This window comes from Mustela nivalis (assembly GCF_964662115.1).
Source record: "Mustela nivalis genome assembly, chromosome: 16".
Lineage (NCBI taxonomy): Eukaryota > Metazoa > Chordata > Mammalia > Carnivora > Mustelidae > Mustela > Mustela nivalis.
In genome coordinates, this window is record NC_139035.1 from 25541852 (window position 1) to 25554625 (window position 12774).

The window sequence follows — 12774 nt, forward strand, 5'->3', positions numbered from 1 at the left end:
ACTTTTTCTGTTTCTGGGACTCCCCAAAACTTCCAGATGCCTAAACTAGGTTGCATTTCAGCTGGGCCCTGGTCTATTTTTGAATTGCCAAGGTCCCTAAGAGAATAGTTATGCTATAAAGTATTGAGAACAACTTAGGATATTTCAACTTCTAGTAGTTATTTACTGTTTCAGAGACCCTTGGGGATCACCAAGACTTGAAGAAAATCATTCCTAATGATGGAATTTCAGACACCATGATAAGACACCGAGAAGCCGTTATTTCAGTTATTGTTTTGAAACCAGCCTATTCCTTAGAGGAAGATTCCAACTCCCAATGTTCATAATTTGTTTGTTCCTATTTCTAACTTTGGACCAAAAGCAGCCACCTAACCAGTTCTCAGAACACCTCCCACTAAGAATCATCTTGGACAAGGTAGTATTTTAATAAAAGCTATTTCTAGACTAGTCTAGTCATGCACCAATAAACCCTCAATGAGACCAAGTCTGTGACCTTTTCATTTTTCCTCTATAGCCCCTCAAGAACAAATAGTGGAACAGACTCAAACAGCTTATGGTGCCTCCCAAAGCAGACCTGTTGTTCACCAAGTCTGTCATTGGTCAGAAGAATCAAGAATCCTCTCCAACGACTCTCCTCCTTCCCTCTCATTTTATGGACAAATCATTCTGGGAAAAGGAAGTTAGGCAAGGAACCTAGGGAACAATTGAGCAGTTATAATTCTTCCTTTGATTAAGAAACAAAAACAGATTTGATGTTAATTTGCTAAACTGCTTTGGGGAAGAAGATAATCAAATGAGTAGAGAAGTGCAATACATATTTCATTTCTATAGTGCCTTTTCCAGCAAAGAGAGAACACTTCCCATTATCCTGGAGTATTAAAACCAAACCCTCTGCTAAAAACAAAAGAAGAGGAGCCAAACAAATGTTTTAACCTATAGTCCTTAGAACAAGAAAAGAAGGAGTTCTTCACTTTGTGAGGCTATCAAAAGGAAGGTGAACTGAGTGCTGTGCAAAGAAATGAGCAGGGGAAGGAGAGGCCTGGCATGGTGTAGGGGCCCAATCCAGGCAGACAAGGAAGGGAAAGGGTTGGCATTTCAAATCTTAGGTCCAAATAATCGAAGCACAATAGGAATTGGTAAAACAGCAGCAATAAGGGTTCCAGGGAATAATGAAGCATGAAGCAAAATGACGGCTAATAGAGATGGAACGATCCTATTACGAAGAACAGACTCACAAACTGATTACAGTGGGGATGGAATGCCAAGGCGCTGAGCTGTGCTCTGGCTACATGCCCCTGGACTAGGGTTTGGAGGCCTTATAATCTAGCCCCAGCTCTACCCCTAATCTACAGTATAACCAAGAAGAAATATTTTGACACCTGGGTCCCACCATCTCCCAAACAGAAAACATGGCCACTTGCTCCCTGAAATTCCCTGGGGATTTTAAAGTCATAAAAGAGGAGTTCTATGGAGAAGCTCTCCTTTCTAATGCATCCCTCCACCCCCAACACAAATCCCATGTCTATAGTGAATTCTCCAAGGACAACGGAGGGTGACCCAAAAGTCTTCTGAACTTGGCTCACTGATGCAAGCTCTAACTTCTCGGTCAACAGATCCACCTTTTTGAGAAGAACTTTCTACGGCTAAAGAGATGTTTTTGTCACAGCACAGGCGTGCCATTGAAAGGGGTGGGTCGAAAGAGACAGGGCAGCTAGGGTAAGTCGGCTTGAGATACAGTATTAGCCCGGCATCTTACCGAAGTTTATAATTTGCGGATGGGAAACTCTGAGTTATTTGGTGATAGCCATGATATTTTCTCCCTGGATTATTTAGTTTTGCAGTCCCTGCTTCAGGAAACACAATCTGAAGGATAGAGGTGCCCGGAGACAACAGAGTTGACTAAGCTAGTACACATGTCCATAAATTTGCCAGTGCCACTGCATCCTGAGGCATTCCCAACCAAACCAGATACACATTATTCTTTGATTACTCAGTTTTAAAATGACCTAATTCTCGTCTTTACACAAGCATGGTCCACAAAAGATGGCAAGTATGTTAATCATGTACATATACATTTTTATGTTAAGTATATGAGAGTCAGAAGCTGAACTCCAATGGATATCCACTATAGCAGTCTAGTAGTAAAGGTTTTCAATGCAAAAGGTAAATTCAAAGAGTTGTTGCTTTGCATATAGAATCATTCAAGAGCACAGTGTGTGTGTTCATTCTGTTTTCTTGATTCAGACTTTATTTGTTCATGCTTGATTTGCTTTAAGTAAAGATAAAAATACAGATCGATGCAGAAAAAGAAAAAGAAAGAAGAAAAAATCTGGCGATGACTCTGCTCTTCACAAAAATATTTTTTTTACTTAAAAAATAATACCCTTTTGAATGGCACAATCATTTAAAAAGCTAAATCATTTTAAAATGTTGTTATATAATTCATTACACATTAACTTTTTCTAAAAGATTGTCTTGCATAAAGGGAACACATATACACACATGCACACATAGCCACATTTTACTACACAAAAATTGCTAAAACGATTAACTCTCATTTACCCAGCATCATGAAAAGAATCAGAATACAGATTTTCTAAACAAGTCACATTTTTTATTTTTAGATTTTTATATGATTTTATGATTTTCCAGGAAACAGATATTACTGACTAAATTTCACTTTAATATATTATATAATATTATATATAATATATATAATTAGTATCTATTATTTATATAAATAAATATATAATATAAACAATATATATTTATATTATGTATTATATATAATATATTATGTATTATAATCGAATTATTGTATCCTATATATTATATACTATATCCTATATATTATATATAATTATACACATTATATATAATTATTGTATCTTATATATATTATATATAGTATCCTATATATTATAATATATAATATACAAATAATATATAATTAATAATAATAATAATTCTAGTTGAGCCATGGAGAAGGTAGCTCTAAAGGTGGCTCAGACTTGGGATAAGAAAAAATGGACTAGGGATAGAATACGGATGGATATGGATCATTGCTAAAACGGATATGGTATAACTAGATAATGGAGAGTTGAGGGGACATTCTCCAGTAAAAGAGCTGCTTAGATAATCCACCTACCAAGACCAGGGAATGTCTAGGAGAAGACCTTGCTCTTAGAATCACTGTTCTTCCTTCATGCTTTTTTTTTCCCCAAATATAATTTGAGGGAGGGCAGCAGGGTTTCTTGGATGGTAGTAGACATGGATATATTTCTGAAACAGTTTCTAGTCTTATAATAGAAAGCTCCCTTACTAAAAACAAATTTCTTGGATTCTAGTCTTAGTTTTGCTAATCTCAAATAAGGTAAATTGGTATACCCTGAGTCTCAGTTTCCCTAATTGAAAAATGATTCTTGGCACACTGTAGGCACTTAATAAATATTTTTGAATAATGAGTAGCCCATCACTTTCTATACACAGATATACATGCACATACACACACATGCACACACCCCATATAGAATAACTGGTTTTATAAATCCATTTACATTAAAATTTTCAGAAGCTTTCTTCTACTTGAAGTAAAATATAGCAACACATAAACGATGTGTACACTCACACTCTCACACACATATCCATTGTATTAGACCTAAACTGTTACATGAATCTACTCTTCGTTATCCACAGTGAGAAAGAGGATCAAAGCCTGACTATAAATAGTTAACAAGACAGAGTGAGAACAAGAGAGAGAAGAAAGAACTTAGTTTTCTACATGGATATTCATTTGAAATGATTAATATCCCATTCAATGGTAGATTGGAATACTTGGCATTGATAAGCTATAGTTTAAGGCAAACCTCAGAACCCACTACAATTTTATATTTATGAATATCTATTACTTGTTTTCCATCTCAATCAGAATGTGTATTTATACTGAATAAGTTAATGAGGTATTTATACTTCATGTTTGCCTTGGACTTAAAATAAGTTCAAAATATTAAAAAAAGAAAATATGCATTTCTAGTTAGGTCAAATCTACTTAGAAGTTATACTGAAAAGTGGTCTGAGGATTAAAGCCAGGACCTTAAAGGAAATCTAGCTGGAGCATAAAAGGCAAAGAGCAAAAAGGGATTTCTTCTGGGTTCTTTGACAAGATCTTTCCTGTCACCTTGCCATCCTAGAGATGCCCCATGTAAATACTGCTTTTTGTCCAGTTAAAGTGATGTCATGTGTTCATAGTAAACATAACTGGAGAGACTTCCAGGAAGAAGGGGCATCTCTTCTTGATTCCCATGTGTTATTCTCTCCTGTCCTCTGCAGCTCTTGACGTCTGACAGGGCTTCAGGCCAGTGGTGTTTACCCCATAAGGACTTTCAGGGCCACCCTGCACATCTCAGCAAGTTCTACCAGCACTCTAGCTAGAGCAAGTCTCAAAGGTGTGCCAGGGATTGCCTTCCTAGAAAGTTTCACCAGTGACTAGTGGATGACCTCCCAAAAAGTGTCAGCAGCACCCCAATGGCAGCTTTCCAGAAGTTCCAACAGTGCCTGAGTAGGCAGCTTCCTCATGAGCCTTGATCAGCCCCCCAGTGGGTGGTTTCCTGCTTGCTGGTCCCCGTCAGTGAAACCTCAGCAAAATTTCTGTGCCATGCACTGTACCATCTCCGAACCCACTCTGATGAAAACCAAATCACAGGCTTAGGTGGGGAGCCTTCTCCACATTTGTTCCTTCTTTCGATACTCTTCCCTCACTTCCAAATGTAATGACTGCTCCCTTTATCCACCATTCTTCTATTCATTAGGGTTCTCCTTACCCTTAAGTAGTTAATCCTTCGTAGTTCCCCTAAGTAGTTTCTAGTTATTTTTATTACCCTTTCCCTTTTCTAATTACTGTATCCTCACTGGAACCCAACCGGCATAGAATGGAACTGCAAGTGGTACCAGGACATAGAGTCACAAAGGTAAGATCTGGGGGATCAGTTTGGTTGTGCCTTCAGGCTTGAGTACAATATGGAGCTCCTTGTCAATGGGAAATGGGATGCTAATGGTTTATAACATGCAGTGGGATAAATAACAAGCATTACCTTTGGTCAATGGTGATGAAGAGCCAACTGCAAATACGTACCCTAAGAACCCAAGTGACTGCCGACTTAATGGAAGCTGTTCTCTACGCTGCTGCCGAGTATGTCAGAGTAGTGACAGGGAAGAAAGCACACCGAAGCCAGGAAAAGAAGCCCTTCCTCCTGCAGTGTCTCTCCCTTTCTGATAAAATTGAACATTGCATCAGCCGGCAAATGATAAATATTAATAAAATCCTGTTCTAGCATTACACAGGCACATGCTGAGAGCGCCTGGAGAGCTGAGAAGCAAGAGACTGATCAGTGGCACACCTTGGAAAAAGAGGAATGGAGAAAAAGAAAGATGAGGAATGGTGTGAAATCTGCCATGGGTGATGCTCCTGCCTGGTGCTAGAATGTGCTATGTACTCCACATGCACACTTCTCGGTTAATCTCACAAAAATGCTATGAGGTAATTTCCCCGTTTCCCACTTAAATTCCAACAGTACAGAAAAAAATATGAACACTCTTATCAATATCAAAAACCAAGACTGACAGCTGGAATCTGTGAAGATTTCCTCCTGATTTCAAAATGTATTGAGAGTTGAACTGAGAAACATTATTGGAAGCCAAAGCATGCATTTTTTTTCCTGGGGGGGGGGCAAATAAGGAATAAAGCCATGCTAAAAGAAGAGAAGGAAAGGGTCATTCTTTCTTCATTCTCTGGCTTCTCTTGAGACCGGCCAACTGGTCACAGGTCTGTTTTTTATCCTTTAGTCCTCATCAGTACCACCCTTTCATTACTGACTCTGAGACTTTAGGTCAGGAAGTATGAGGGTCTTGATCCAGTGGGGTGGGAGAGAGTGCGGGGTGAGGGAGAACCACTGGCAATGGCCATGGAAGCCTAGAAGATAAATGTTCCAAAGGTAAAAATACTACAGGGCCCTAAAGATACTAGAAGCTTGAGGGCCATGAAATAAACTTTCAGAATAAACAGTGCCACATAGCAATATGCCTTGGGCTCACTGGCAACGACAATAGCAAATGTTAAAAATAAATGAAAGGCAAGTATTTACCAAATAAATATAAACAGAAGGAAAGCAGGGATGGAAATTTAAATTCCAGACAAGGTAGAATCGAAGGCCAAAAGCATTTAATGGAGTAAAAGGGTTGGCACAAGTTTTGATCCTAATGAAGATAAAAGAGTCACAAGCAGTTATGCACCTAATTCTGTAACATCAAATTTTAAAAGGCAGAACTCTCTGAAATCCAAAGAAAAGTTACGGAAGTCCAGTTGTTTGGGAGATGACAGTGCAAACTGTTACAGAGAGGATGGGTAGAAACATCAGTAAGAAAGTGTAAATGTTGAAAAGACAGGAGTGGCCGGAAGTTTTAACCATTATAATCAGCCCAATGCCCAGGAGGAGATGATGTTCATCCTCGGAAGATTCAATGCTGGTAGATCTGATGAATCTGTCACCCAGTAGGGGGAGAGGAGATACGATCAATGTTTCCATTACAGTATGCCCATGTAACTAGAAGAACAAAATTCTGTTGTAGGAGAAACCACACACCCATCACCAATTCTTGCCACTATTAGTAAATTCTTCTAGCCTTGACTGTGTGAATTTCCAAAGTAGATAAGAGTCCTGATGATCTGGAAGCTAATCCACTCTATTAGGCAAAGTAACCTATCAGTGCCTGGAGTGTATCTTAGACACATTCCAAATTCCATTGCATTAATCACAGAAGTGGTTTCCACTTCTCCAAGCCAAAGCCCTCAACACAATCCTGGCATGGCTGGGGGTCTGCCTGATCGTCCAGCTCATGGGATGCTGTGGCAGGTTATGTAGGACCTTTCCCTAAATGGCTAGAGCCAGAGAGCAGGACTGAACTGAGCTCTAATTGAGTACCAGTGGCCTGAACCAATAACACTAAACTTGGTTTTCAAGGCTAATAGTTCATAATCAGTAGACTAAGCCGAAAGGTTCATAAACTGGTAGCCATCATAGGAGAACAAGAAACAAGAGAGAGAGATCAAAGCTAAAGGTCCAAGGTAAGGATCATAAATATCACTGCAGAGCTAGACAGGTTTATTGGCCTTCAGCTGAGATTCTGTTGGGCTGGTTTAAAGATGCAGAGTTGTAGGAGGGACAGGCCATTGGTCATTAATGGTTAAATACAGAATGGATAATACATCCTCTACTGCCAGGCATCTGTCAGCTCTCCATTGCCCATTTTAGTATTAATGGAATTCAGGTCATAAGGGGTAAGAATGAGGCAGCCAGGAATCCCTCTCACTATGCCCAGAATTTGAGGGTTTCATATTATGATCTATCCACATCTACAACTGGGATTGATATAAAGATTAAAAAAAAAAACCTTCTATTTTTTGAGAGTACACAAGAGCAGAGATTTAAAATCTGTTCACAAAGAACATATATGAAATCTATTAGGTTCCCTGTGTATCAAAACTTACTATATTGTACTGATTTGCTGGCTGAGAAGGGAAGCCAATTTGCATGGCTCCTGTCAGTCACATGTGGTTTGGAAATGCTTGTGCATTCCAGATACACTCTGTGTAAACTGGAGAATCATATCCTATTTCTACTGGTTTGCATGCATGCATATAAAACTTGTTTTTCCCACAGTGCCAAATGAAAATAAGTGAACGAGCAACAGTGATCACAATTAATCAACTTTGTCAGAGCTTCACAGCTGTGATGGTGAGGGGAATTCTTGTCCCTCAGGTCTAGAGAGGCTACGACTTCTGGGTTTTTTTTTTTTTTTTCAGTTCTGTTCCATCCAGCATTCTGTTACTAACATTCAACGCATTTTCTGACACCTACTATGTACCAGGCCCTCTGCTAGGTACTGAAAGATACCACATGGAATTTCCACTAGAGAGAGCTCAGAGCTTAGTGGAAAGGAACAATAAGTAAACAAACAGTTAGCACCCAATGCAATAGTTGCTTCTGCAGCGTGTGGGTTAGATACAATGCCCTATGGAAACAGGCAAGGAGTCTGCCAAGATTTTACAGAAGAAGGTGAATCCTGATGGTGAAATGTGAGTTGATGCAAAAAAGAGCTGGAAGGCATTCAAAAAAGTAGGAACATAATGTGCAAAGACATGAAACTCATCAAGAACACATGTTTCAGGGACTTGAAAGAGGTCTGTATGGCTTGAGGCCAGAGGTAGAGCAAGCAGAGAAAATCATTTGAGAAAACCTAAGGCAATAATTCTAGTAAACAATGTTATTTTAATAGTCCACAATCCTGTGTTAATACTTGAAGATGTTTGCTCAATAAGGATACTTAAGAGTTGCAGACAAATTAACTCATGTTACAATGTCCAACATCCAGACTCTATTTCTTATTGCTTTTCTCTTTCTAGAATTTACAACACCTGGCACACAGTGAGTTCCCAATTAACAAACTATCATTATTGTATGTGGTAGATGGCCTCTAACATGGCCTCTAGGGATGCATGCCCTTGTGCAAACACTTCCCCTTGAGTTGGGCTGGACTTATTGACTCATATCTAATGAAAAGAATTTGCCAAAGGTAATGGATTGTCACTTCCAACATTATGTTATAAAAAGGCTGTAACTTTTTATGGTCTCTTATAACTTTTGGGTGGTCTCCTATGTACTCACCCTCTCTGGTTCTTTTTCTCTTTTGGATCTTTAGCTGCTGTATCATTGGATGCTCAGGCAGCTTATGGAGAAGTCTATGCAGTAAGGAAACAAACCCCGTCTATGTGAGCATGCCTATTGCTAGTATCAGTATGAGTGAACCTGGATGCAGGTCTTCTGAGGCCTGCCAATCACCACATGGGTGAGCTTGAAAGTGAAATTTCCAGCTCCACTTGAGCCTTCATTATGGTAGCTTAGGTCAACAGCTTGATGGCAACCTCATAAGAGACTCTAAGCCAGAAGCACCCAGCTGAGTTGCATCCAAGCTCCTCTCTCATGGAAATTGTGATAAGCCACTAAATTTGGCTATAATTTGCTATGCATCAAAAATAACTGATATACTACATACACACTACTCCTAGTCCCTCATAAAGTCGGGCTTCTGGTATACCTAGTTTGGTCATGGTGGTATCAGAGCTTCTATCTGGTGATTGAGCACTGCCTGGAAACTTTTGTTACTGGGATCCCAACTGCCTTGACACCTCACTTCTTGAGGGAATGAACTTGGTTACCTATAGTCCCATTCCACTGATTAGACCACTCATAGAATGAGTCCAGTCCTGCTGCAGCACAGACCACTGTATGGCCTGCTTCCTCCAGCTTCTGGGCCACCCTTGGGCACACCAACACTATAAAGTACAGTCCCTCTACTAATTGAGGCAGAGAGCTCAGATGACAGCTATCTAGATGACGACAATCACAGATGTCCACAGAAAGACCTATGTAGATAATATATTCCTGATTTCCATATGTAACTCTAACTGATTATATGACATGCCTTGAAAACTAATTGTGAAACTTGCTGTATACACTGTCCAGGTGGGAACAAGTGGAAAAATATACATTGCTCAGGGAACATTGAGTTTTTGGCAGAGAATTTTTGGCAGTTTATATAACCATGTTGATTTGAAGGCCGTGGTTTTATATGTAACAAAAGATTTTAAGACCTTGTAAAGATGTTAAATATTTACATAAAAAATTATGCTCAGCTAAGAAAAGAGCAACATATAAAATCCAAGTGTGCCTTCTATGAGTTGTTCTTTACTTATTTCTTGTGCTTTTTTAGTAGTTTTTAGAACCACTTTGTAGTTAGTGATTAAGCACCCACTGAAAACAAAATGTATATATGAAAATGATAGTAGTATATCACAACCACAAAAAAAAAACAGGGAAAAAAAGAGAGAAAGGTGACTCTGTACCTCTGTCCCTGATGATTTTGTCCCTCATGTTCTGGGCTGCATGTATTGAGATTTGGAGGACTTATGTGGGATGATGTCCTTAGAGCCACTGCCGAGATGCCCACCAATGGAGATGAGAAATTCAGCAGCACTGAGGTGGTCTGGTGGGAAAGGACATTCAAGTGATGGGTCACATTGATAACCAGTGGGTTTTGCTGGCATGACAGCTCATGGGTCCCTGAAGAGAAATAAGGAGATGAATAATATTGTGAGCCATTCACATAGCACCATGTTCCCATATCTAGTATTCCTTTTATCTTCTCAATAGCTGTGTACTATAGTCAAGGTCACAAACAATATCCAAGATGGACGCCAAGCTGACTCTGGGGTCTACTGGATCATCCTGCAGGGGCCCTGAAGCAATCACTGTCAGACTCACCAAGAGAGTGGTTGTTCCCACTGACATCAGTCAGGTGAACAGTCACTGTCGGCCGCTGATGTTCTCTGAGTACCGGGCCATCAGACGCCAAGAAGATGAAAATTGCCGAGGCCATTCCTGGTCTACTGAAACACACCTGGGTGTAAGCACATATATGTGTGAGTCATCGTTCCCACCGGGCTCTTAAGGCATGTGTCACAATATTTTTACACTTCTCAGTTCCCCACTTTTAAAGTAAGAACTCCCTTCTCTTTTACTTATGAGAAAAATACAGAGTAGGCACAGGACAGCCTGTAGGCACAGAAATCAAAATTGGATAAAAAAAGGTAACTTTCAGCTACTAAGCATCTCATTTTTTTTAAAGATTTTATTTATTTATTTGATAGACAGAGATCACAAGCAGGCAGAGAGGCAGGCAGAGAGGCAGGCAGAGAGAGAGGAGGAAGCAGGCTCCCTGCTGAGCAGAGAGCCCGATGTGGGGCTTGATCCCAGGACCCTGGGACCATGACCTGAGCCGAAAGCAGAGGCTCTAACCCACTGAGCCACCCAGGCACCCCGCATCTCATATTTTTTTGATATATTTTTTTATAACCTCAACTGTTCCTTTTTTTTTTTGCTTGGACCCATGTCTTTAAATTTCTCAAGATCACTGAAAGAGAGAATTGCAAGAGACAATAAATCACTGCATAGCTAGTCAATCTTATCTCCAAAGTGGGAGAATTGGGCAGGAGTCACCAAGCTAACATTCTGCTGTGAACCGGCATAGTTCAGAACATAGTTCATCTAACATAGTTCATCTTTCCCCATCCTCCTGTCTTCCCCCTAAACATTTTATCTGAAACTCTCACTTAGCATGCAGACTACGACATGAGAGGCAACTTCGGTGTCCATTGTTTCTGAAACTAGAAGCTGCCACACTGTTTATTCTCACTCATTTCTGCTGGTGCCTACCCTAACTATGGGTGAAAAGTAAGCCAAAATAACTCATTCAGGGACAGGAAATTCAGTTATTTATAAGGAATAATCCTAGATGCTTAGGATGATTAACAATAAAACAGTCTTTCAAAGGAAACTATGGGAGTTTTGTCCCTGGAAAATCTTTAATACAAAAGAAGACATTTTCTAGATTGGGAAATGACCTGGAGAGCTTATTTCCCACACTGAAATTATTTGATGTAGTATTCTAGTTTTGTTTTACATCCTTTAGCTCAATATTACTCTTCATTTCCACTGAGAGTAAATCTCTATGTTACCTGATATTACATGGTTGCTACATTATGAGATTCTGGAACTGGACCTCACAAAATTCTCTGTGCCTTTCTGTGGCTTTTTATCTGGTTCTGAGGGTGACAACGCTCCAGGATAACTATTCTCAGGGTTAAAGAAGGGTATATCTAGTAGCAGGGACCTTTTCTAAAACTGGGGAAGACAAGGATAAAACGTGTTTTCCATTTTACCAAGAATTCTTCCTTGTGTGGAGGCTGATTTTTCCTGAGTCTTGGTGGTGTGTTTATGGAGTGTCCGTTTGCACTGCTGGATTAATTAGGGTGATTTTATGATTTATGATTTTATGCAGTGGTCAATGCAACACAGCTCTCCCTTCTTCCTCTCCTCCTTTGAGGGAAAGACCAGCCACACTCTCTTTTTACAGTGTCTTTGCCCCCTCATTTCATTTCCCCTCTTTGAAGTAATAAATATTCCTTTATAACTTAAGAAATAGTCAGTCCCATAGGTTATGGCTTGCAATACGAGGTCCTTTGTCCCTGACTGGATGAGGGCTAGACATGAAACATACCATAAGGTAACCAAGAGCCTAACTCAAGCCCTCAACTGCAGCAGCAAAGGACATCAAAGTCCCTTGGGACCAAAGAGATCCCACAACCTCTTCCTTTTCCTACACCACAAAAGAGACTTGAGTACTGAAAGAAAGTTCTGGGTTGTTTCCTGAGCCAGGAACAGGAGTCCAAACAAGTACATGGTGGCTTTACCCCAGTAGGCCTCAGACTTGAAGAATGGGGTGGGTTCAACAGGGAACAGGAGCGCTCAGTCTTCCCACCTTCTCTTGGGCCCCCAAACGGACACCATCCACCTGAAACTAATTAGGAGGGTTTGATCTTATGATGGTGTGGATTTCTCTGTCCTGAGGGCCTGTGCCCCAAAACTCCAGCTCATTTTGCATCTCCTGGCAACATGCCTCCTTGCTCTAAGGGTCTTTGAACCAAATCCCTTTGAACCTTACAGCCTGCTCCCGGTGGCAGCGTCTCTGTGCCATGATCTGTGGGAAAGGCTAGGCCAGGATTTCTAGGCTATGACTTAAGCAGGAAATCACAGGTAAGACTCACAAAAGAAGAACAGGCCCAGGAATGTTGGGCTACACGAAGCAAAAAGAGACAAGGGT

The 12774-nt window shown here is 40.2% G+C and overlaps 1 protein-coding gene across 3 annotated transcripts in view; it reads right to left on the reverse strand.

Annotated features, from left to right (window-relative positions):
* Positions 1 to 12774, reverse strand: part of PAPPA2 (pappalysin 2) — a 295009-nt gene that overhangs the window by 91157 nt on the left and 191078 nt on the right. For all 3 annotated transcript variants that reach the window (XM_082703976.1, XM_082703977.1, XM_082703975.1), the window contains exons 13-14: positions 10377 to 10512; positions 9959 to 10175 (exon numbers count right to left, since the gene is read on the reverse strand). In XM_082703976.1, coding sequence (XP_082560102.1) covers positions 9959 to 10175; positions 10377 to 10512 — 353 coding nt within the window. The remainder of the gene's footprint in view (positions 1 to 9958; positions 10176 to 10376; positions 10513 to 12774) is intronic.